General features: G+C 43.7%; 1 protein-coding gene across 1 annotated transcript in view; it reads right to left on the reverse strand.

The window, feature by feature from the left end:
• Nucleotides 1-15,573: 15,573 nt before the first annotated feature.
• LOC121572331 (3-hydroxybutyrate dehydrogenase type 2) overlaps nt 15,574-27,440 on the reverse strand; it is a 64,227-nt gene continuing 52,360 nt past the window's right edge. The window contains exons 4-10 of the mRNA XM_041884397.2: nt 25,230-25,326; nt 24,270-24,378; nt 17,542-17,602; nt 17,123-17,236; nt 16,633-16,691; nt 16,271-16,363; nt 15,574-16,026 (exon numbers count right to left, since the gene is read on the reverse strand). Coding sequence (XP_041740331.2) covers nt 15,973-16,026; nt 16,271-16,363; nt 16,633-16,691; nt 17,123-17,236; nt 17,542-17,602; nt 24,270-24,378; nt 25,230-25,326 — 587 coding nt within the window. The 3' untranslated portion in view covers nt 15,574-15,972. The remainder of the gene's footprint in view (nt 16,027-16,270; nt 16,364-16,632; nt 16,692-17,122; nt 17,237-17,541; nt 17,603-24,269; nt 24,379-25,229; nt 25,327-27,440) is intronic.

A 27,440-nucleotide genomic window follows, 5' to 3' on the forward strand; every position in this document is an offset into this window, starting at 1 on the left:
GCGTCCCGTTACCAGGCAACGACTGCCAGTTCTCTGGGTCCGCGCGGGTGGGGCATGAATATGATGACTTGAGCCTGCCCTGGGACAAAATTACTTTAATACGTTTCAACTAACTTCACCTTGTATTATCAACATTTTTGCAACATTATCAATATGCACTCATTGTAGCTTAGAAAGATAGTTTTTTTACCGTGGTAAAAAGTTGATTTGATATTCAATATTCGCCGGACATTCGGACCTTCAAAGTTATAGACCTCAGGTTAGGCTCTTTATGAAGGAAATAAAGTGTACAACATTGCTCGGGTCTTGTTTTCGATTCTGAACCGAGCTTCTTATCACATGGCAACGGTGTAGGCAGCCTACAGCACGGTCGATGCAACTATACTGAACAAAAATATTAACACAACATGCAACAATTTCACTGTGTTACAGTTCATTTAAGGAAATCAGTCAATTGAAATAAATTCATGAGGCCCTAATCTATGGATTTCACATGACTGGGAATACAGATATGCATCTGTTGGTCACAGATACCTTATAAGAAAAAGGTAGGGGCGTGGATCATAAAACAAAGTAAGTTTCTGGTGTGACCACCATTTGCCTCATGCAGCTTAACACATCTCCTTTGCATAGAGTTGATGATCAGGATGTTGATTGTCGCAGTGGCCGATGTGAGTAAGACATTTAAGCGTGTTAACCCTCGCAATCAATGATTTGTTCTCAGTCAGTGGACACACCCAGATGAGCACAAACATGATGGAACGCCCCTTTTACCCCGAGTGCATAAAAAGCCTTGTGACGAAATTCACCTCAGACCAGCAGACGTGAAGCATGAGTATAACGTTGCAAATGGTTAAAGTTCTACCAGACCAGTAAGCCCCACGGCTTAAAATGGTTGACACTCTAAAAGACCTGCAGACCTGAAGCCTGAGCTAAACATTGTGTTAAGTTGCGTCAATTCAAATCTGGTATTAGGAACAAAAGAGGTCAATACACGTCTTCTAAAATAGACTAGTATTTTAATTAATGCAAAACACTTCAATGGTAAATATGATGTCCGTATATACGGGTCCACTGAAATACCATGCAGGGCACTCAGAGAACTAAGCCATTGTTATGAGTTCTTCTTAAAATACTCTGACAGAGATAGTTCCCACTCCCTGCTGGCCAATCAGAGTAGAGACTGAGCGTGGTTTAGACTTACTCAGCCAATCGTTGGCGCACAGGCTGGTCCCAGACCCTTGGCGCTCCACTGTTGCCAGGCATAAGTTTGTTATCATCACAACCTGTAGAGTCATCACCCTTAGACACTGTTCCCCTGTACTCCTTGTACCTACGTCCAAGGACGGTTCACAGATCACAAAGAGGCAGTGTTCGTGTCTGTGAGAAATACAAGTCTTATCTCATCCTACCCCCTAACGTTCCTCACATGAATCACAGCTTGTTATGTGAAACAATTTATATCAGTACAGTACAAACCTTTTATGTTTAATCATTAATGCATTCCTTCTAAGCTAGTCATCACATCTAGATCCCCACAATCCCCCTTTTCACACCCACTGGGTGTGAACCCAAAATAAGAAAACACAGGGTGTCACTCATTAAAATACAATACAAACAAAATGAATCACACTTTTATTAATAGGCAATAATGATAATAAAAAGGCCTTCAGTCCTTCCATCTACACCCAACTGGTACTAGGTTGGCTACCAGCCACCCAGGAACTTCAAACCTTCACATAAGGAAAGACAAACATTCACAATGGTTAACTTGATTAATAAAGCATAAAACACAGGACTAATAGAACACAAAACACAAGATTATTAAAACATAAAACACAAACAGGGAAGTACATTTTGGCCCCCTTTAGACACCCTCTAGGGTGTCACTCCACCAAGCCTGGTAGGTCATATCCTTTATTCCTTAGGTCGGAGTCCGGGATTGGGCCGTATCTCACCATCTGTTGGGAAACCGCCTTCTCCATCTCCTTTCTCACCAACCCTCGGACACAGGGAATAAGACAACATCCACAAAGAACAAGTACAGTGGGGAAAAAAAGTATTTAGTCAGCCACCAATTGTGCAAGTTCTCCCACTTAAAAAGATGAGAGAGGCCTGTAATTTTCATCATAGGTACACGTCAACTATGACAGACAAATTGAGAAAGAACAATCCAGAAAATCACATTGTAGGATTTTTAATGAATTTATTAGCAAATTATGGTGGAAAATAAGTATTTGGTCACCTACAAACAAGCAAGATTTCTGGCTCTCACAGACCTGTAACTTCTTCTTTAAGAGGCTCCTCTGTCCTCCACTCGTTACCTGTATTAATGGCACCTGTTTGAACTTGTTATCAGTATAAAAGACACCTGTCCACAACCTCAAACAGTCACACTCCAAACTCCACTATGGCCAAGACCAAAGAGCTGTCAAAGGACACCAGAAACAAAATTGTAGACCTGCACCAGGCTGGGAAGACTGAATCTGCAATAGGTAAGCAGCTTGGTTTGAAGAAATCAACTGTGGGAGCAATTATTAGGAAATGGAAGACATACAAGACCACTGATAATCTCCCTTGATCTGGGGCTCCACGCAAGATCTCACCCCGTGGGGTCAAAATGATCACAAGAACGGTGAGCAAAAATCCCAGAACCACACGGGGGGACCTAGTGAATGACCCGCAGAGAGCTGGGACCAAAGTAACAAAGCCTACCATCAGTAACACACTACGCCGCCAGGGACTCGAATCCTGCTGTGCCAGACGTGTCCCCCTGCTTAAGCCAGTACATGTCCAGGCCCGTCTGAAGTTTGCTAGAGTGCATTTGGATGATCCAGAAGAGGATTGGGAGAATGTCATATGGTCAGATGAAACCAAAATAGAACTTTTTGGTAAAAACTCAACTCGTCGTGTTTGGAGGACAAAGAACACCATACCTACTGTGAAGCATGGGGGTGGAAACATCATGCTTTGGGGCTGTTTTTCTGCAAAGGGACCAGGTCGACTGATCCGTGTAAAGGAAAGAATGAATGGGGCCATGTATCGTGAGATTTTGAGTGAAAACCTCCTTCCATCAGCAAGGGCATTGAAGATGAAACGTGGCTGTGTCTTTCAGCATGACAATGATCCCAAACACACCGCCCGGGCAATGAAGGAGTGGCTTCGTAAGAAGCATTTCAAGGTCCTGGAGTGGCCTAGCCAGTCTCCAGATCTCAACCCCATAGAAAATCTTTGGAGGGAGTTGAAAGTCTGTGTTGCCCAGCGACAGCCCCAAAACATCACTGCTCTAGAGGAGATCTGCATGGAGGAATGGGCCAAAATACCAGCAACAGTGTGTGAAAACCTTGTGAAGACTTACAGAAAACGTTTGACCTGTGTCATTGCCAACAAAGGGTATATAACAAAGTATTGAGAAACTTTTGTTATTGACCAAATACTTATTTTCCACCATAATTTGCAAATAAATTCATTAAAAATCCTATAATGTGATATTCTGGATTTTTTTTTCTCATTTTGTCTGTCATAGTTGACGTGTACCTATGATGAAAATTACAGGCCTCTCTCATCTTTTTAAGTGGGAGAACTTGCACAATTGGTGGCTGACTAAATACTTTTTTTCCCCACTGTATACTCATAGAAGCTGTAACTTCACCCAGAATAGTTACAACAATAGTTTTCCATTTACCTAATATGTTATCAAAACAACCGTTTAGGGAGCTATCAATTCCAGAGTTCTCAGCCAGTTCGTTCGCCAGCGTGGTGAGTCCCTGAAGCGCTTTGGTCATGGACCCGTCCGGTGCTGTATTGTTGGAGATGAAAGTACAGCACATAGATCCAAACAGAACACAAAACTCCGCCCCGCTCAGCCAAAAGCATATCTAAAGCTATTCTATTCTGCCATGCCATTAAGCTAGTTGCCGCTGGTTTATAAATCTTTGCTGGTTATAGGAAATATAATTTATCCAAGCTACGTTTTTATTAATTGTTGACCACCAGAAAAGACGATTCAAACCCAGCTACGAACTGATTCCTAGCTTTGAATTCTTCTGGAACCCCTCGAGGTACTCCTATCCCATCAATATATACAGTGAGGGAAAAAAGTATTTGATCCCCTGCTGATTTTGTACGTTTGTCCACTGACAAAGAAATGATCAGTCTATACATTTAATGGTAGGTTTATTTGAACAGTGAGAGACAGAATAACAACAAAGAAATCCAGAAAAACGCATGTAAAAAAAAGTATTAATTGATTTTCATTTTAATGAGGGAAATAAGTATTTGACCCCTCTGCAAAACATGACTTAGTACTTGGTGGCAAAACCCTTGTTGGCAATCACAGAGGTCAGACGTTTCTTGTAGTTGGCCACCAGGTTTGCACACATCTCAGGAAAGATTTTGTCCCACTCCTCTTTGCAGATATTCTCCAAGTCATTAAGGTTTCGAGGCTGACGTTTGGCAACTCAAACCTTCAGCTCCCTCCACAGATTTTCTATGGGATTAAGGTCTGGAGACTGGCTAGGCCACTCCAGGACCTTAATGTGCTTCTTCTTGAGCCACTCCTTTGTTGCCTTGGCCGTGTGTTTTGGGTCATTGTCATGCCGGAATATCCATCCACGACCCATTTTCAATGCCCTGGCTGAGGGAAGGAGGTTCTCACCCAATATTTGACAGTACATGGCCCCGTCCATCGTCCCTTTGATGCGGTGAAGTTGTCCTGTCCCCTTAGCAGAAAAACACCCCCAAAGCATAATGTTTCCACCTCCATGTTTGACGGTGGGGATGGTGTTCTTGGGGTCATAGGCAGCATTCCTCCTCCTCCAAACACGGCGAGTTGAGTTGATGCCAAAGAGCTCCATTTTGGTCTCATCTGACCACAACACTTTCACCCAGTTCTCCTCTGAATCATTCAGATGTTCATTGGTAAACTTCAGACGGGCATGTATATGTGCTTTCTTGAGCAGGGGGACCTTGCGGGCGCTGCAGGATTTCAGTCCTTCACGGCGTAGTGTGTTACCAATTGTTTTCTTGGTGACTATGGTCCCAGCTGCCTTGAGATCATTGACAAGATCATCCCGTGTAGTTCTGGGCTGATTCCTCACCGTTCTCATGATTATTGCAACTCCACGAGGTGAGATCTTGCATGGAGCCCCAGGCCCGAGGGAGATTGACAGTTATTTTGTGTTTCTTCCATTTGCGAATAATCGTACCAACTGTTGTCACCTTCTCACCAAGCTGCTTGGCGATGGTCTTGTAGCCCATTCCAGCCTTGTATAGGTCTACAATCTTGTCCCTGACATCCTTGGAGAGCTCTTTGGTCTTGGCCATGGTGGAGAGTTTGGAATCTGATTGATTTATTGCTTCTGTGGACAGGTGTCTTTTATACAGGTAACAAACTGAGATTAGGAGCACTCCCTTTAAGAGTGTGCTCCTAATCTCAGCTCGTTACTTGTATAAAAGACACCTGGGAGCCAGAAATCTTTCTGATTGCGAGGGGGTCAAATACTTATTTCCCTCATTAAAATGCAAATCAATTTATAACATTTTTGACATGCGTTTTTCTGGATTTTTTTGTTGTTATTCTGTCTCTCACTGTTCAAATAAACCTACCATTAAAATTATAGACTGATAATTTCTTTGTCAGTGGGCAAACATACAAAATCAGCAGGGGATCAAATACTTTTTTCCCTCACTGTATGTGTTATTTCATAGTTTTGATGTCTTCAATGGCCGCCCGGCTAAACTGAGCAATCGGCGGATAAGGGCCTTGGTCAGGGAGGTGACGAAGAACCGGATGATCGCTCTGACAGAGCTCCAGAGTTCCTCTGTGGAGATGGGAGAACCTTCCAGAAGGACAACCATCTCTGCAGTACCAATCAGGCCTTTATGTGGCCAGACGGAGCCACTCCTCAGTAAAAGGCACATGACAGCCCGCTTGGTGTTTGTCAAACGGCACTTAAAGGATTCTCAGACCATGAGAAACAAGATTCTCTGCTCTGATGAAACCAAGATCGAACTGTTTGGCCTGAATGCCAAGTGTCACATCTGGAGGAAACCTGGCACCATCCCTACTGTGAAGCCTGGTGGTGGCAGCATCATGCTGTGGGGATGTCTTTCAGCGGCAGGGGCTGGGAGACTAGTCAGGATCAAGGGAAGGATGAACGAAGCAAAGTACAGAGAGATCCTTGATGAAAACCTGCTCCAGAGTGCTCAGGACCTCAGACTTGGGCGAAGGTTCACCTTGTAACAGGACAATAACCCTAAGCACACAGGCAAGACAACACAGGAGTGGCTTCGGGACAAGTCTCTGAATGTCACTGAGGGGCCCAGCCATAGCCCGGACTTGAACCCGATCTAACATCTCTGGAGAGACCTGAAAATAGCTGTGCAGCGACGCTCCCCATCCAACATGACAGAGCCTAAGAGGGTCTGCAGAGGAGAATGGGAGAAACTCCCCAAGTACAGGTGTGTCAAGCTTGTAGCATCATACCCAAGACGACTTGAGGCTGTAATCTCTGCCAAAGGTGCTTCAATAAAGTACTGAGTAAAGGGTCTGAATACCTATGTAAATATGATATCAGTTATTTATTTTTAATAAATTTCTAACAATTTCTAAAAACCTGTTTTTGCTTTGTCATTATGGGGTATTGTGTGGTGATCGATTAGGGTTGGAAAAAACATTGAATCAATTTTAGAATAAGGCTGTAACATAACAAAATGTGGAAAAAGCCAAGGGGTATGAATACTTTTCCGAATGCACTGTATGGTAAAGTAGTTTTTTGGTCTGTAATGTCTTTTTCGTTATTTGTCGGACCCCAGTTAGAGTAGCTGTCGCCATTGGCATCGGCTAATGGGGATCCTAATAAATCAAATAAACGGTGCATGTGGAGGATGCATACAAGGTCATGTGGATGGAGAAGTAAATGCATTGCTTTACAATGACCATCAGGGTGTACCCTTTCAATGCATACTACATGTTTGAATTGGGGAGGGGGATTCTTATGACATTGCCAGCAGTATAAATATCCAAAAGACAAGGGCTGTAGCTTTCAAATAATGTAACTTTCAATTTTCTGCTGCCTCTTCCTTGGGTCCAAACAAGATTAAGGTATTTATGTCACAAAAACATCTAAATGAAACCGTACATACATACAACACATTATTACACCACTACTCTACCTCTACATATCTACAATACAAATTGTATAATACAACATAACAATGTACGCGTGCGTGTTAGCGCGTGTGTGTATGCTTGTGTGTGTGCCTGTATGTGTCTCTTCACAGTCCGCGTTGTTCCATAAGGTGTAGTTTTAAATCAAACATTTTAAACCTGATTTTACTGTTTGGAATATAGTTCCATGTAGTCATGGCTCTATGTAGTATTGTGTGTTTCCCAGAGTCTGTTCTGGACTTGGACTGTAAAGAAACCCCTGATGTCATGTCTTGTTGGGCATGCATGGGTATCTGAGCTGTGTGCTAGTCGCTTGAAAGCCTCTGCACAGGCAGCAGTGGATAATGATCGTGGACTTCAGGAAACAGCGGAGGGTGCACTCCCCTATCCACATCGACGGGACCGCAGTGGAGAAGGTGGAAAGCTTCAAGTTCCTTGGCGTACACATCACTGACAAACTGAAAGGGTCCACCCACACAGACAGTGTGGTGAAGAAGGCGCAACAGAGCCTCTTCAACCTCAGGAGGCTGAAGAAATTTGGCTTGGCACCTAAAACCCTCACAAACTTTTACAGATGCACAATTGAGAGCATCCTGTCGGGCTGTATCACCGCCTGGTACGGCAACTGCACCGCCCGCAACCGCAGGGCTCTCCAGAGGGTGGTGCGGTCTGCCCAACGCATTACCGTGGGCAAACTACCCGCCCTCCAGGACACCTACAGCACCCGATGTCACAGGAAGGCCAAAAAGATAATCAAGGACATCAACCACCCAAGCCACTGCATGTTCACCCCGCTATCATCCAGAAGGCGAAGTCAGTACAGGTGCATCAAAGCTGGGGCCGAGAGACTGAAAAACAGCTTCTATCTCAAGGCCATCAGACTGTTAAATAGCCATCACTGGCACATTAGAGGCTGCTGCCTATAGACATAGACTATAAATCACTGGCCACTTTAAGAAATAGAACACTAGTCACTTTAATAATGTTCACATAGCTTGCATTACTCTCTCTCCTTGGTGAGGATCAAAGGTGCCAGATAGCCAGATCCCCCCCCACCCCCAATCTCTCCTACAGGAGAGGAGAGGGGTGGAGTTGGGCCGGTTTTATGACTTAACAGCCGGTCATAAATAGTTTGCAGAAACTCTCCCTCTGGCTCTCTAGTATGGTAAGACTGAAATCTCTTTGTTATAGAGAAACTTTTGCCACCAAAATATTTCTCTCCAAAAGTTTGGACATTGGAACATTATTTCTGACGTCAAAATGTTTGGAACGGTTGGTGGGGATCTAAAGAATAATCATGTCATATTGTTTATTATTTTGTGATGTCATTAAGGATGGTATCAAGAAATAACTGTAACTCGGAAAGAGTACATATTCTATCTATCAAGTTTACATCTAAATGTTGTATAAATATATGATTAAGTGTGAGAGTATTTTGGTGAAGATAGGAATGTGATTTTAGTCTTCTAATGAGATAATAGTTTTTCATATAAACTACGCACAGTGACTAGCCACGCCCCGAGTGACATCGGCGATCGTGTCATCACGATGGAACACCCCTTTTACCCAGAGGGCATAAAAAGCCTTGAAAAACAAATCAACCTTTAGACCAGGAAGTGTGGAGCTGTGGCTACAAGCCTTAAAATGGTTGAGACGCTACAGACCAGAACACGTGAGACGGTAGTCCATACGTTTGAAATGGAGAAGATATCAATCTCTACACGAGAAGAAGACCACGCACTAGACCTTATATCAGTCTGCAGCTGTACATGCAAAGTGTCTAGAACTTTCACTAAAGACACGAGTTGGGAAGGACAATCCTTCTCTGACAACCGTTGATACATCTGAAGTATCTATTCTAACGAACACTCCATTCGAAGACAAGCCGAGTCTCACCGAAGTGGGATAGGACACTCAAACCCTTTTTGAGAAAGTGGTTCAACAGAGAGACGACGATCAAGTACAGCTACGCATAAATATGCATTGCATTTCTTATCCAAATGAGTGGTGGTTTCCAAATGTAACAATGATAAGTTGAATCTCTGTCTCTCCCTTTCACTCTCTTTCTATTGACCCCTCCTTCCCTTAAACAAGAAGTAATGCTATTGTTAGTCCAGTCCACTAGGGACCTGTTTTCATTGTATTACGTTAGTAAACAGTAACCTATACCGTGTGTGTGTTTGTATTCTGTGTTATTATTTAGTTAGTAAATAAATAATTAAGACAATTTGTGTATTGCTGATTCATCAATAAGGTTAGGGTTCTTGCAGGTTCAAGGATTATGCGGCGTTCAGAATGAGACTGATGAGGTAATGATTTTACTCGTTAAACAACTTCTTCCGTGGTGCCCCAAATTCCCAATGAGTTAATTGTTACATGATTAATTTAATTGAGTGACAATTAAACATAGTTAATTGATTTGATAAATAACAGTCATCACATTAATGCAAGTCACGTCACGACATATTACATTTACATTTACGTCATTTAGCAGACGCTCTTATCCAGAGCGACTTACACATTGGTGCATTCACCCTATAGCCAGTGGGATAACCACTTTTTTTTTTGGGGGGGTAGAAGGATTACTTTATCCTATCCCAGGTATTCCTTAAAGAGGTGGGGTTTCAAATGTCTCCGGAAGGTGGTGAGTGACTCCGCTGTCCTGGCGTCGTGAGGGAGCTTGTTCCACCATTGGGGTGCCAGAGCAGCGAACAGTTTTGACTGGGCTGAGCGGGAACTATGCTTCCGCAGAGGAAGGGGAGCCAGCAGGCCAGAGGTGGATGAACGCAATGCCCTCGTTTGGGTGTAGGACTGATCAGAGCCTGAAGGTACGGAGGTGCCGTTCCCCTCACAGCTCCAAAGGCAAGCACCATGGTCTTGTAACAGATGCGAGCTTCAACTGGAAGCCAGTGGAGTGTGCGGAGGAGCGGGGTGACGTGAGAGAACTTGGGAAGGTTGAACACCAGACGGGCTGCGGCATTCTGGATGAGTTGTAGGGGTTTAATGGCACAGGCAGGGAGCCCAGCCAACAGCGAGTTGCAGTAATCCAGACGGGAGATGACAAGTGCCTGGATTAGGACCTGTGCCGCTTCCTGTGTAAGGCAGGGTCATACTCTCCGAATGTTGTAGAGCATGAACCTACAGGATCGGGTCACCGCCTTGATGTTAGCGGAGAACGACAGGGTGTTGTCCAGGGTCACGCCAAGGCTCTTCGCACTCTGGGAGGAGGACACAACGGAGTTGTCAACCGTGATGGCGAGATCATGGAACGGGCAGTCCTTCCCGGGAGGAAGAGCAGCTCCGTCTTGCCAAGGTTCAGCTTGAGGTGGTGATCCGTCATCCATACTGATATGTCTGCCAGACATGCAGAGATGCGATTCGCACCTGGTTATCAGAAGGGGGAAAGGAGAAGATTAGTTGTGTATCGTCAGCGTAGCAATGATAGGAGAGGCCATGTGAGGATATGACAGAGCCAAGTGACTTGGTGTATAGCGAGAATAGGAGAGGGCCTAGAACTGAGCCCTGGGGGACACCAGTGGTGAGAGCATGTGGTGCGGAGACAGCTTCTCGCCACGCCACTTGGTAGGAGCGACCGGTCAGGTAGGACGCAATCCAAGAGTGAGCCGCGCCGGAGATGCCCAGCTCGGAGAGGGTGGAGAGGAGGATCTGATGGTTCACAGTATCAAAGGCAGCAGACAGGTCTAGAAGGACAAGAGCAGAGGAGAGAGAGTTAGCTTTAGCAGTGCGGAGAGCCTCCGTGACACAGAGAAGAGCAGTCTCAGTTGAATGACCAGCCCTGAAACCTGACTGGTTTGGATCAAGAAGGTCATTCTGAGAGAGATAGCAAGAGAGTTGGCTAAAGACGGCACGCTCAATAGTTTTGGAAAGAAAAGAAAGAAGGGATACTGGTCTGTAGTTGTTGACATCAGAGGGATCGAGTGTTGGTTTTTTGAGAAGGGGTGCAACTCTCGCTCTCTTGAAGATGGAAGGGACATAGCCAGCGGTCAAGGATGAGTTGATCAGCGAGGTGAGGTAGGGGAGAAGGTCACCGGAGATGGTCTGGAGAAGAGAGGAGGGGATAGGGTCAAGCGGGCAGGTTGTTGGGCGGCCTGCAGTCACAAGTCGCAAGATTTTATCTGGAGAGAGAGGGGAGAAAGAAGTCAAAGCATAGGGTAGGGCAGTGTGAGCAGGACCAGCAGTGTCATTTGACTTAACAAACGAGGATCGGATGTCGTCAACCTTCTTTTCAAAGTGGTTGACGAAGTCATCCACAGAGAGGGAGGAGGGGGGGGAGGAGGATTCAGCAGGGAGGAGAATGTGGCAAAGAGTTTCCTAGGGTTAGAGGCAGATGCTTGGAATTTAGAGTGGTAGAAAGTGGCCTTAGCAGCAGAAACAGATGAAGAAAATGTAGAGAGGAGGGAGTGAAAAGATGCCAGGTCCGCAGGGAGTCTAGTTTTCTTCCATTTCCGCTCAGCTGCCCGGAGCTCTGTTCTGTGAGCTTGCAATGAGTCATCAAGCCACGGAGCTGGAGGGGAGGACCGAGCCGGCCGGGAGGATAGGGGACATAGAGAGTCAAAGGATGCAGAAAGGGAGGAGAGGAGGGTTGAGGAGGCAGAATCAGAAGATTGGAGGGAGAAGGATTGAGCAGAGGGAAGAGATGATAGGATGGAAGAGGAGAGAGTAGCGGGAGAGAGAGAGCGAAGGTTGCGGCGGCGCATTACCATCTGTGTAGGGGCAGAGTGAGTAGTGTTGGAGGAGAGCGAGAGAGAAAAGGATACAAAGTAGTGGTCGGAGACATGGAGGGGAGTTGCAGTGAGATTAGTAGAAGAACAGCATCTAGTAAAGATGAGGTCAAGCGTATTGCCTGCCTTGTGAGTAGGGGGGACGGTGAGAGGGTGAGGTCAAAAGAGGAGAGGAGTGGAAAGAAGGAGGCAGAGAGAAATGAGTCAAATGTAGACGTAGGGAGGTTGAAATCCCCCAAAACTGTGAGGGGTGAGCCATCCTCAGGAAAGGAACTTATCAAGGCGTCAAGCTCATTGATGAACTCTCCAAGGGAACCTGGAGGGCGATAGATTACAAGGATATTAAGCTTAAATGGGCTAGTGACTGTGACAGCATGGAATTCAAATGAGGAGATAGACAGATGGGTTAGGGGAAAAAATTGAGAATGTCCACTTGGGAGAGATGAGGATTCCTGTGCCACCACCCCGCTGACCAGATGCTCTCGGGGTATGCGAGAACACATGGTCAGACGAGGAGAGAGCAGTAGGAGTAGCAGTGTTTTCAGTGGTAATCCATGTTTCTGTCAGCGCCAAGAAATCGAGGGACTGGAGGGTAGGTAGCATAGGCTGGGATGAACTCTGCCTTGTTGGCAGCAGAACGGCAGTTCCAGAGGCTGCCTGAGACCTGGAACTCCAGGTGTGTGGTGCGTGCAGGGACCACCAGGTTAGAGAGGCAGCAGCCATCTCTTCTATACTATTCTACTGTATCTTAGTCCATGCCACTGTCATTGTCACGCCCTGATCTAGAGAACTCTTGTTGGTTGGGTCATGGTGTGAGTTTCTGTTGAGATCTTTGTTATTGTATTTCTAGGTTGTAGATCTAGTTTGATATTTCTATGTTTGGCCGGGTGTGATTCCCAATCAGAGGCAGCTGTTGCTCGTTGTCTCTGATTGAGGATCATACTTAGGTAGCCTGGTTGCCTACCTTAGTTGTGGGATATTGACTCATGTTTGGCTTGTTGTGTGTAGCCACTGTTTGAGCTTCACGTTTCGTTGTTTTGTTATTTTGTCAAGTGTTTATTCATCTTAATAAACATGTACGCATACCACGCTGCACCTTGGTCTGACCCGTCTCTCAACGATCGTGACAGAAGATCCCACCAAACAAGGACCAAGCAGCGTGCCCAGGAGGAGCAGAAATCATGGACTTGGGAGGAGATATTAAATGGTAAGGGATCATGGACATGGGAAGAGATCCAGGCTGGGATGGATCGCCTTCCTTGGGAGCAGACAGAGGTAGCAAGGGAGGAGAAACGGCGACTTAAAAGGACTCTGTCACGAAGAAAGCCCGAGAAGCAGCCCCAAGAAAATGTTGGGGGGGGTGGCACACGGGGTGGATGACGAGGCAGCAGGAGGCCGTGAAAGGGCTGACTGTAGAGGAGGAGGCCGCTATTTTAGAGGTCCTCCAAGACCTGCGGATCTGCAGTCTAAGAGAGGAGGCCACCACATTACGGGGGCTGATAGGGAAAATAGAGCAGGAGAGCTCCCTTAAAGAGGAGGCGCTGCAGGAGGCCCGTAGGGAGAAGGAAGTAGGAGGCACGGAGAGAGGAGCTGGTCAGGCAACAAAAGGAGCGTGTGTTCATTGAAGAACCAAGGTATGCGGAGATACGCACTGTGTCGCCAGTGCACGTTCACAGCCCAGTGCGTCCTGTGCCAGCGCCCCGTACGTGCCAGACCAGTGGTGCGTGTCGCCAGCCTGGTACGTCCCGTACCTGCTCCCCGCACCAAACCAGTGGTGCGTGCATCCAGTCCGGCACGGCTCGTGCCTGCTCCTCGCACCAAACCAGTGGCGCGTGTCTCCAGTCCGGCACGACCCGTGCCTGCTCCTCACACCAGACCAGTTGTGCGTGTTCCCAGTCCAGCTCCAGTCAGCGGTTCCACTCCGGAGCCAGAGCAGTCCGCTCCACCGGTGCCCAGTCCAGCTCCGGTCAGCGGTTCCACTCCGGAGCCAGGGCAGTCCGCTCCACCGGGGTTCAGTTCAGCTCCGGTCAGCGGATCCACTCCGGAGCCAGAGCAGTCCGCTCCACCGGTGCCTAGTCCAGCTCCGGTCAGCGGTTCCACTCCGGAGCCAGAGCAGTCCGCTCCACCGGGGTCCAGTTCAGCTCCGGTCAGCGGCTCCACTCCAGACCCAGAAGTCAGCCCCTCTCCAGGGTCGGGGCCTCCCACACCAGGGTCCAGACAGGGCTTGGTGCATCGCGGGAGGATTGCCGATCCAGGCCCAGACGTCAGCCCCTCTCCAGGTTCGGGGTCTCCCACACCAGGGTCCAGACAGGGCGGTGCATCGTGAGAGGAAGGAGAGGGGAAGTATCGCGCCGAGGTCCAGACCAGACCAGGGGTGCAACGGGGAGGCAGAGAGGGAGAGGTCGTCACGCCTGGAACCGCCTCCGAGGCTGAATGCCCACCCGGACCCTCCCCTAATGAGTCAGGTTGGTGCGGCCGGAGTACGCACCTTTGGGGGGGTACTGTCACGCCCTGATCTAGAGAACTCTTGTTGGTTGGGTCAGGGTGTGAGTTTCTGTTGAGATCTTTGTTATTGTATTTCTAGGTTGTAGATGTAGTTTGATATTTCTATGTTTGGCCGGGTGTGATTCCCAATCAGAAGCAGCTGTCGCTCGTTGTCTCTGATTGGGGATCATACTTAGGTAGCCTGGTTGCCTACCTTAGTTGTGGGATCTTGACTCGTGTTTGGCTTGTTGTGTGTAGCCACTGTTTGAGCTTCACGTTTCGTTATTTTGTCAAGTGTTTATTCGTCTTAATAAACATGTACGCATACCACGCTGCACCTTGGTCTGACCCGTCTCAACGATCGTGACAGTCATTGCTCATCCATATATGTATTTATTCTTAATTCCATTCCTTACCTAGATTTGTGTGTATTGGGTGTATGTTGTGAAATTGTTAGATATTACTTGTTAGATATTACTGCACTGTCGGAGCTAGAAGCACAAGCATTTCGCTACACCCGCAATAACATCTGCTAAACACGTGTATGTGACAAATAAAATGTGATTTGATAACAGTGAGGATCTTACTGAGCTGATCAGCACCATTGCGAGAAGGTGCTCTGAGGTGGAGGAACTGATCAGAGCCCAGGAGAAGACTGAAGTGAGTTTGGCTAATGGAGTCCTGGAGCAACTGGAGTAGGAGGTTGCTGAGTTGAGATGCTAAACTGGAGTAACTTTCACACACAGAGGATCAGAGAAAAAACTAGAAAGCTATACACAGTGTGAAGGTACAGAAGGATAGCGGTTGTTACATGATTGGTTTTCACGCTGCCAATCAACTGCTTGCAAAGACCCAAACACTATAAACAATAGTGTTTGGGTCACCCATGGGGCGGCGCACAATTGGCCCAGCGTCGTCCAGGGTAGGGGAGGGAATGGCCGGCAGGGATGTAGCTCAGTTGGTAGAGCATGGCGTTTGCAACGCCAGGGTTGTGGGTTCGATTCCCACGGGGGGCCAGTATGAAAAATAAAAAAATTATGTATGCACTCACTAACTGTAAGTCGCTCTGGATAAGAGCGTCTGCTAAATGACGTAAATGTAAATGTTATTATGCTTCACAAACTAGCAGTTACAACACACACTCTTTTATGTAAATGAGTTATAAAAATAGCATAGTCAAGTATTGCATTTTTGTTTATTAGCTATATGGAATCATTATGTCAATACGCTCAAAATCACATGTACAATGAGATGGGTGTTTAAAACTAGTTGATTACAGTATGTTATTGTACACTTAAGAGGTATTATTGGTGCTACAAAACCAGGAAACCAGAAGTCATTATTCTTCAACATAATTTTTGAAAGGACTGTGTTAAATGTACACCACATAATCAAACACTACATGAAAAACATGAAAAATCTGAAAAAATATCAGCAGCTTCTGTATGATTTCAAAATAACTCAAGATTTTGGCATACCATATAAGGCATAGGCTACTGAAAGTTCTATTACTGTAACTAACAGTAACTCGTGGCAGTTTTCTAGTGCTTCCTTGTGCTCTGTACTGTAGGTTCTTCAGAGCCTCCATCCTCCATCAATGATCTGCTCAGTTCCGGTGACATAGGCAGACTAGAGGGAGGTGGAATAAACAGTTACACTTACTTGGATGCTATGTCATAAGGGCGAAAATATCATAACAACTTAGCTTAAAAGATGTTTCAAATAAATTGTTGAAGAAAAGAATATAACTAAACCCCGGCTACATTAGTTGTCACTTAGCACCCAGTGGTTAGCACGGTAACACAAATAAAACATTAACCCAACATTGATACTTTTTTTGCTGTGGGCGCTGCAGACCATGGAATGCACTCACCTCGTCTGAGGCCAGGTAGACACAGAGGTGTGCCACCTCCTCGGCAGTGCACATTCGTCCTGTCTTCTGTCTCGCCATGAAGTCTTTTAGGGCCTGCAGAGATTAAGCAGGACATAGATCATAGAAATAGAATTACTATTGGCATAATTCTCTTTCTAATGGAGCTTTTGCCACTGTGGGTTAAAAGGGGCACGTAAAATAGCCATCGAATATAGGCAGCGTTGGTACATGCAACATTGACAGAAATCAGTTAATGATTATTCATTTACGCACAGACATATGGTGCACTGGGAGCTTATTTTAGGCTGTCCTGTTATACACTAAAACAATATATGACAGTAGTTGTGGAAGGTAGAGAGTACCTGCTCTGGATTAGGCTGAGCCTGGATTCTCCCCCTCAGAGACGGGGTGTCCACGGTCCCTGTTTAGCAGAAAGGACACATACATTTTGTACATAATCACTATTCTTTATACAGTGTATGGTACATCACAATGATTAAACAAAAGCAATACACTTTTCACAGGGAGACATCTCTGTACTGCGAACTTGTCTCGGGCGTGAGCGGCATGTAAAATTCTTGAAAATAGAACCAGAGCGTAATTTTAAACTGAGCAGTGCGAGCCACTCGCGGAGCCACACTGCTTATGACCGGGTTTCATTGAAATAAATGGGAGCGTATCACGCATGGCAAAAGTTACCTGTCCAGTGTAGCATGCCTGTAAGCAGGGCCTGTAAGCAGTGTTTGTGTTATAATCTAACACAGATCATGCTGTCCTTGAGTCATGCTAGGGCATGATTAAAAAGGAAAGGCACGTTAATCCGATTTTAGGAATGTAGGGTGCAGTGCTTACCAGGACATACACAGTTACAGCGAATTCCTTGCTCGAGAAAATCGGCTGCTATAGATTTGGTGAGCCCAATGACAGCAGCCTTGGAGGTGCTGTACACGCATCGATTCACCACACCTATGGAGGGAACACACGCACCCACAAAGGTTTTGCTTGACTAAATACATAGTCAGAGGATTCGATAGTGTGGACATGGACTGTGACCAGATTTCATTGGATGTTCATGATGAATTACCATACCATATTATATACAGTATATATACACACACTGAACGAAAATATAAACGCAAGATGTAAAGCGTTAGTCCCATGTTTAATGAGCTGAAATAAAAGATCACAGACATTTTCCAAATGTTGTGCACAAATTTGTTGCATGTTGCGTTTATATTTTTGTTCAGTATAAAAAATAATCACATCCTTACCTTTTATACTGGAGGCCACAGAAGCCATGTTAATGATATTCCCAGACTTCTTGGCCAACATCTGAGTTGAGAAAGAAATAGTTGATCAACAGGAGAGTGTTATCTAAAAGTAAGTTATCTAATTTAAAAGACAATTTATCTGTATATTTCAAAATGTTTAATTATTAAGTCTACATAGTAGATAACTTACTAATAAGACACTATGCTACAGTATACACATCTTGGGCAGGTTTCCGCAACAATATCTGCTGCAGTAACTACAAGGAACGCCCCTACACGAACGCCTTGGTCATGCCAAATACATTCGCCAAGAAGTAATAATAATAATAATAATAATAATAATAATAATAATAATAATAATAATAATATGGCATTTAGCAGACGCTTTTATCCAAAGCGACGTACAGTCATGTGTGCATAAATTTTTACGTATTGGTGGTCCCGGGGATCAAACCCACTACCCTGGCGTTACAAGCGCCATGCTCTACCAATTGAGCTACAGAGGACCAAGAAGTCAAAACTATCGATAAAGGGCGTGGCTCGTGAGACCGCTTTGAAATAAATAATAATCACAAAAGCTTTATTGAAAGATTAAGTTTGAAAGATTAAGTTTGGCAGCAGCAAGACAGTGAGCAGACATCCCCTTTTTATCAATGTAGGCTATGACATAATTTTATCCAGAACCTGGCAGGTAGCCTAGCGGTTAAGAGCATTGGGCCATTAACCAGGCCACTAGCTGAAAAATCTGTCTGTGCCCTTGAGCAAGGCACTTAACCCTAATCGCTCCTGTAAGTTGGTCTGGATACAGTGGCTTGCGAAAGTATTCACCCCCCTTGGCATTTTTCCTATTTTGTTGCCTTACAACCTGGAATTAAAATTGATTTTGGGGGGGTTTGTATCATTTGATTGACACAACATGCCTACTACTTTGAAGATGCAAAATATGTTTTATTGTGAAACAAACAAGAAATAAGACAAAAAAACTGAAAACTTGAGCATGCATAACTATTCACCCCCCCAAAGTCAATACTTTGTAGAGCCACCTTTTGCAGCAATTACAGCTGCAAGTCTCTTGAGGTATGTCTCTATAAGCTTGGCACATCTAGCCACTGGGATTTTTGCCCATTCTTCAAGGCAAAACTGCTCCAGCTCCTTCAAGTTGGATGGGTTCCGCTGGTGTACAGCAATCTTTAAGTCATACCACAGATTCTCAATTGGATTGAGGTCTGGGCTTTGACTAGGCCATTCCAAGACATTTAAATGTTTCCCCTTAAACCACTTGAGTGTTGCTTTAGCAGTATGCTTAGGGTCATTGTCCTGCTGGAAGGTGAACCTCCATCCCAGTCTCAAATCTCTGGAAGACTGAAACAGGTTTCCCTCAAGAATTTCCCTGTATTTAGCGCCATCCATCATTCCTTCATGATGCTGCCACCACCATGCTTCATTGTGGGGATGGTGTTCTCGGGGTGATGAGAGGTGTTGGGTTTGCGCCAGACATAGCGTTTTCCTTGATGGCCAAAAAGCTCAATTTTAGTCTCATCTGATCAGAGTACCTTCTTCCATATGTTTGGAGAGTCTCCCACATGCCTTTTGGCGAACACCAAACGTGTTCGCTTATTTTTTTCTTTAAGCAATGGCTTTTTTCTGGCCACTCTTCCGTAAAGCCCAGCTCTGTGGAGTGTACAGCTTAAAGTGGTCCTATGGACAGTTACTCCAGTCTCCGCTGTGGAGCTTTGCAGCTCCTTCAGGGTTATCTTTGGTCACTTTGTTGCCTATCTGATTAATGCCCTCCTTGCCTGGTCTGTGAGTTTTGGTGGGCGGCCCTCTCTTGGCAGGTTTGTTGTGGTGCCATATTCTTTCCATTTTTTTATAATGGATTTAAATGGTGCTCCGTGGGATGTTCAAAGTTTCAGATATTTTTTTCCTTTCACTTCAACAATTTGGACTATTTTGTGTATGTCCATTACATGAAATCCAAATATAAATCCATTTAAATTACAGGTTGTAATGCAACAAAATAGGAAAAACGCCAAGGGGGATGAAAACTTTTGCAAGGCACTGTAAGAAAGTCTGCTAAATTACTAAAATGTTAAATTATTTTGGATGTACATCAAAATCCCTCCATGTAGGCTATATGCCCATCATGGAACGAGATATGAGATAATCCGGTGATTCGTATTTAGAAACATTTAAGTTATTTTCCTGTAACAATCTTGTTTTCCGTTTCCTTTCATTGAAAAACCCTTATCCTACTATAACGAAAGCTGGTTCAGCAGCAATGTGTCTGGTGTCATTCTTATCCTGGCCATGCACAAATAGCCTATCCATAAATTGTTTTTTCAATGGTCTACTTGTGGCGCTTTTGCCGACATGCTTGTCAAAATTCACATACAGTAGGCTTAATACAAAAGCATGTCAGCAAAAGAGTCACGAGTAGACCATTGAGAAAGAATTTATGGTTAGACTATTTGTGTTCCATTTGGCTTGTATCCATCCCCATATCCAAAGAGCGCCTCTTGTCCGGTTAACAAAGACATGCTCCTCCAAACATAGGCTACTCAACATTTTCTGTTCTATAACACCATATCAACGGTAGGCCTCGGCTATATCTTGCTTATTAAGAACGTGCTTCACACATACAATACAATTTATGGGAGCTTTGTATTTTTTATCTGAGGACAAGTGCGATGCGTAAAGGCATCGTTGAAGCCATTACAACAATGTTGACTGTCAACACAACCAGAATTATGGGCGCAATAGCTGGTGGTTGCGTGAAAGGGCTGGGTTTTGATGAAGTAATTATTTGGAGGTGTGACGAGGGCTTGGCCCCTCACTGGCCAAGCAACGTGTTTCATGCTGCATTTTTGTGATGTCATCAACTCCAATTCAGCTGGGGGCACAGAATATTCTCATCCTAGTCCATTGTGGACTGATACAGTTAATTAAATAGCATAGGCTACAGTAATGAGTAATACACCCCCCCAAAACCCCACATCCAGTGTTTGCTTAATATGTTTGGAGTGTTAACAGTCAACATCACAAGCGAGCTCATTAAAAGACAGGTAAATTACAGTACCAATCCTGGCACAAGTGTTTGAAAATAGCTGAGCGCAGGTCGAAATTGCCAACGAGCATGCGTTTGATAATTGTGCTGTCTTTACACCAGATGAAAATAGAGCCCATAGTGTCACAACTTTGATGCAGTCAGTGTGCAAGGGATATGTGATCAAATACTATACTTTAGATTGCTTTACATACTATAAGGGGGGGACGACGACGACGACGACACTTCATACATATTGCCTTTATTTCTAAATGTTAAAACCGATAGAAATGACAAAACCTTTAAAAAAGGTGACATTCTGTACTTTCGCCTCATACTCATAATTTAATTTCAAATGCAAAATGTTGGCGTAAAAGAAATGTTTTACAGTGCCTTCAGAAAGTATTCACACCCCTTTACTTTTTCCACATTTTTGTTGTGTTACAGTCTGAATTTAAAATGGATTCAATTGAGATTGTGTAACTGATCTACACACAATACCCCATAATGTCAAAGTGGAATTGTTTGTAGATTAAAAAAAAAAAATCAATATAAAAATGAATAGCTGAAATGAGTTAAGTATTCAACCTGTTTGTTATGGCAAGCATAAAGTTCAGGAGTAAAAATGGGCTTAACAAATCGCATAATAAGTTGCATGGACTCATTCCGTGTTCAATAATAGTGGTTCACGTGATTTTTTTATGACTACCATCTCTGTACCCCACACATACAATTATCTGTAAGGTCCCTCAGTAGAGTAGTACATTTCAAGCACAGATTCAACCACAAAGACCAGGGCAGTTTTTCCAATGCCTTGCAAAGAAGGGCACTGATTGGTAGATGTGTAAAAATAAAAAAAGCAGATGCTGAATATCACTGAGTATAGTGAAGTTATTATTAACTACTCTTTGGACGGTGTAACAATACACCCAGTCACTAAAAAGATACAGGCGTCCTTCCTAACTCAGTTGCCGGAGAGGAAGGAAACTGCTCAGGGATTTCACCATGAGGCCAATGGTGATTTAAAGAAAACAGTTACAGAGTTTAATGGTTGTGATATGAGAAACTGAGGATGGATAAACAACTTGTAGTTACTCCACAATGCTAACCTAAATGACAGTGTGAAAAGAAGGAAGCCTGTACAGAATAAAAAAACATTCAAAAACATACTTCCTGTTTGCACTTAACACTGCAAAAAAAAGTGGCAAATACAAATCTTGAATACAAAGCGTTATGTTTGGGGCAAATACAACACAATGTACCACTCTTCATATTTTCAAGCATGGTGGTGGCTGCATCATGTTATGGGTATGTTTGTCATCGGCAAGAACTAGGAAGTTTTTCCAGGATGAAAAGAAACGGAATACAGCTATAAGCACAGGCAAAATCCTTGAGTAAAACCTGGTTCAGTCTGCTTTCCAACAGACACTGGGAGACAAATTCACCTTTCAGCAGGACAATAACCTAAAAAACAAGGCCAAATCTACACTGGAGTTGGATACCAAGACGGCATTGAATGTTCCCAAGTGGCATAGTTAGTTGACTTAAATCTACTTGAAAACGGCAATCTAGCAATTATCAACAATCAACTTGACAGAGCTTAAAGTATTTTAAAGCTGCAATACGTAACTTTCACAGCGGTTTAGATGGTACAGTGATTCTCTACAACATACTTGCTTGTTTTGTCACAAACTTAAATTAGGCAACCTGATAGAATTTTAGCAACCAGGAAATAGCGGAGCGATTTCTGTATAGTGCATCTTTAAAAATAATAATGAGCAAATATTGTACAATCCAGGTGTGCAAAGCTCTTAGAGACTTACCCAAAATGACTCACAGCTGTAATCGCTGCCAAAAGGTGCTTCTACAAAGTATTGACTCAGGGGTGTGAATACTTAAGTACATTAGATATTTCTGAATTTAATTTTCAATGAAAACATGTTTTCACTTTGTCACCCTAATGTGTGTAGACAGGTGAGAAAATCTATTTAATCTATTCTGAATTCAGGCTGTAACAAAATGTGGAATAAGTCAAGGGGTATGTATACTTTCTGAAGGCACTGCAGCTTCACTGTCAAAATACACTACCGGTCAAAGGTTTTAGAACACCTACTCATTCAAGGGTTTTTCTTTATTTTTACTATTTTCTACATTGTAGAATAATAGTGAAGACATCAAAACTATGAAATAACACATATGGAATCATGTAGTAACCAAAAAAGTGTTAAACAAATCAAAATATATTTTATATTTGAGATTCTTCAAATAGCCACCCTTTGCTTTCATGACAGCTTTGAACACTCTTGGCATTCTCTCAAACAGCTTCATGAGGTAATCACCTGGAATGCATTTCAATTAACAGGTGTGCCTTGTTAAAAGTTAATTTGTGGAATTTATTTCCTTCTTAATGCGTTTGAGCCAATCAGTTGTGTTGTGACAAGGTATACAGAAGATAGCCCTATTCGGTAAAAGACCAAGTCCATACTATGGCAAGACCAGCTCAAATAAGTAAAGAGAAACGACAGTCCATCATTACTTTAAGACATGAAGGTCAGTCAATATGAAAAATGTCAAGAACTTTGAATGTTTCTTCAAGTGCAGTCGCAAAATCCATCAAGCACTATGATGAAACTGGCTCTCATGAGGACCGCCACAGGAATGGAAGACCCAGAGTTACCACTGCTGCAGAGGATAAGTTCATTAGAGTTACCAGCCTCAGAAATTGCAGCCCAAATAAATCTTTCACAGAGTTCAAGTAACAGACACATCTCAACATCAACTGTTCAGAGGAGACTGTGTAAATCAGGCCTTCATGGTCGAATTACTGCAAATAAACCACTACTAAAGGACACGAATAAGAAGAAGAGACTTGCTTGGGCCAAGAAACACAAGCAATGGACATTAGACCGGTGGAAATTTGTCCTTTGGTCTGGAGTCCAAATTGGAGACCTTTGGTTCCAACCGCCATGTCTTTGTGAGATGAGGTGTGGGTGAACGGATGATCTCTGCATGTTTATTTCCCACCGTAATGCATGGAGGATGCAGTGTTATGGTGTGGAGGTGCTTTGCTGGTGACACTGTCTGTGATTTATTTAGAATTCAAGGCATACTTAACCAGCATGGCTACCACAGCATTCTGCAGCGATTCGCCATCCCATCTGGTTTGGGCTTAGTGGGACTATCATTTGTTTTTCAACAGGACAATGACCCAACACAGGCTGTGTAAGGGCTATTTGACCATGGAGAGTGCTGCATCAGATGACCTGGCCTCCACTATCCCCAGACCTCAACCCAATTGAGATGGTTTGGGATGAGTTGGACCACAGAGTGAAGGAAAAGTAGCAAGTGCTCAGCATATGTGGCAACTCCTTCAAGACTGTTGGAAAAGCATTCCAGGTGAAGCTGGTTGAGAGAATGCCAAGAGTGTGTAAAGCTGTCATCAAGGCAAAGGGTGGATATTTGAAGAATCTCAAATATAAAATATATTTTGATTTGTTTAACACTTTTTTGGTTATTTCATAGTTTTGATATTATTCTACAATGTAGAAAATAAAGAAAAACCCTTTAATGAGTAGGTGTTCTAAAACTTTTGACATGTAGTGTACATCTGGTGAGGACTGTGTGTTTCTTAATCCTGGGGTCAGAGGTCGGGTGGAGTGAAGGGGCGGGCGGGGTGGTTGGTCACCTTGGGCAGGAAAGCCCTGCTCATGAGGTACATGCTGCGGACGTTGACGTTCATGGTGAAGTCCCAGTCCGCCTCCTCGCAGTCCAGGATGGAGCCGTGATGGACAAACCTGGGAGGGGGTGATGGGTAGTGGTCAATCATGGATGATCCAAAATGGCGGTGTTCCCAATCAGCTTGACGGAAGTTGCTAACAAGCATTAGCGTAATTGATAACGAGCATTAGCCTAATGCCTGGAAGTCTATGGTAACTGCTAGCATGCTAGTGGATACTGTAGACTTCCAGTCATTGGCTCACAAAGCTACCTCCAATTTCCTTCATACTGAATGCAGATACATTAAAATGGTATCCATGAGTTAATCTGACTATGTAAGTAGATTTTTATTTTTATTTAATTGTACCTTTATTTAACTAGGCAAGTCAGTTAAGAACCAATTATTATTTACAATGACGGCCTACACCGGCCAAACCCGGACTACGCTGGGCCAATTGTGCGCCGCCCTATGGGACTCCCAATCACGGCCGGTTGTGATACAGCCTGGAATTGAACCAGGGGGTCTGTAGTGATGCCTCAAGCACTGAGATGCAGTGCCTTAGACCACTGTGCCACTCGGGAGCCCAATAAAGGGCTTCATTGCCAAAATCCCGAAGTAACCCTTTAAATTGTATTTGCAGTGGTCTTAAAAAGTGTGAAATGTGACCTGTTGAAATTGTGCAGATACTGTATGTGGAGAGGGAAAATGTGAAGACATAATTTGAATGGTTTACTCAAAATTCAAAATGTATGTAGACAGTGCCCCAGCTACTTTTTTTGGAAATTTTGGAAAATGTTGTGTGATGGTGCAACACATCTTACTTTTAATTTTGTGTGTCATCGATATAATTGAATCAATCCCTCAAATAATATATAAATAAGATACAAGTACAAGTGAAAAAGGAACAGGAAAAAGCAAAAAAAATACCCGGCAACATTGAACAGTACATCTACATGGTCAAACTCCTTGGCCAGAGCTTCCACTTGGTCCTTCTTGGTCACATCCACCACCTTAGTCTTGATACCTAGGAGATAAACGTAAGATTAGCCACAAAAACCCTAACTAGTAAAACCAGATGAGTCATAGGTGGATGCGGGCTGGGTCATGTGAAGTGATGTGTCTAGATTTAAAAAGTTCTACATAGATTTGGAAATGTTTTTAACTGTGTTGGAGCATTCTCAACAAACACTTTTCAGACCAGGTACCTATTACTCTTTCCAAAGTCAAGACAGCACTTAATTTATTGATAAGACAGAGAGCAGAATTTGCCATCCATTGAGTAAGACTCAACCATTACTTCCATGGTAATCGTCCCAGTCGTTTACTGGCCAACAAGCCACGACGGCCCTCAAAGAACTTCACTGGACTTTATGCAAACTGGAAACCACATATCCTGAGGCTGAATTTATTGTAGCTGGGGATTTTAACAAAGCAAATTTGAGGACTAGGCTGCCGAAGTTCTATCAACATATCAACTATTCTCCTCGCGCGGCAAAAAATAAATAATAATAAAATAACCCTCGACCATTGCTATTCAAACTTCCCGGATGCTTACAAGGCCCTTCCCTGCCCTCCTTTCGGCAAATCTGACCACGACTCCATTTTGTTCCTCCCTTCCTATATAGGCAGAAACTCAAACAGAAGTACCGTGCTAAGGACTATTCAACGCTGGTCTGACCAATCGGAATCCACGCTTCAAGATTGTTTTGATCACGCGGACTGGGATTTGTTCCGTAGCTTGCGAAAATAATTTCAACGAATACACTGAAACAGTGACTGAGTTTATCAGGAAGTGTATAGGAGAAGTGTATAGGAGATGTTGTGCCCACTGTGACTATTAAAACCTACCCTAACCAGAAACCGTGGATAGATGGCAGCATTCGTGCAAAACTGAAAGCGCGAACCACCGCATTTAACCATGGCAAGGTGACTGGGAATATTACTGCACTGTCGGAGCTAGAAGCACAAGCATTTCATTACACCCGCAATAACATCTGCTAAACACGTGTATGTGACAAATAAACTTTTCTTTTATTTGATCAATTAGCTGATATAGCAACTATTGAAACAGGGGAATTACTATCAGAACCCAAATGAATCAAAGATTCTCCCGCTTCTATAAATAACTGTAAAGCCATACCAAGCCAGACTAAGTATTTTCTAAAATAATTAACAACTCTTCTCTCAACAGAGGAAGCCACATCTCTCAATGATCTCAAAAGGGCATTGGATAGCATGAATAAAGGCAAATCACCTGGATGGGACAGTATTCCTCCTGGAATCAATTAGGTCCACTATTGCTTGAAATGATTAATACAGTTGTTCACACAGGTTATTTTGGGAGAGATGTGAATACAACAGTAAGTTCACTTTTCGAAAAAAAAGTAAGGATGCCACCCAGTGTTCTTACTATTGCCCCTTATCTTTGATAAACACAGATATTAAACTGTTTACCAAAATGTTGTTGTCCCGTCTCGAGATTTACTTACATAAATTTGTCCACACTGACCAAAGCGGGTTTGATAGAAAGTGTTTATCCTCAGATAACCTCCGACTATTACATATCTTAGATGCTTCATCAGAAACAACAGCTCCTTGGACTGTATTTTCGCTCAATGAAGAAAACGCTTTTGATAAGGCTAGAATATTTCTGGTCCGTCTTGGAACATATGGGAACTGGCTCCAATTTCATTAATATGATTAAAATACTACAGTGCCTTCAGAAAGAAGTCATACCCCTTGACTTATTCCACATTTTGTTGTGTTACAGCCCGAATTCAAAATGAATTTAATAGATTTAATTTTTTTACCCATCTACACACAATACCCTATAATTGACAAAGTAAACATGTTTAGACATTTTTGCAAATTTATTAAAGACGAAATACAGATATTTACATACTGTAAGTATTCACACCAATTTGCTATGACACTAAATTGAGCTCAGGTGCATCCAATTTCCTTTGATCATCCTTGAGATGTCACTACAACTTGATTGAGTCCACCTGTGGCCAATTAAAATTGTTTGTACATGATTTAGAAAGAAACACCTGTCTATGTAAGGTCCCACAGTTGACAGTGTATGTCAGAGCAGAAACTACACCATGAAGTCCAAGGAACTGTCCGTAGATCTCCGAG

Source organism: Coregonus clupeaformis, chromosome 17, assembly GCF_020615455.1.
Source record: "Coregonus clupeaformis isolate EN_2021a chromosome 17, ASM2061545v1, whole genome shotgun sequence".
NCBI lineage: Eukaryota > Metazoa > Chordata > Actinopteri > Salmoniformes > Salmonidae > Coregonus > Coregonus clupeaformis.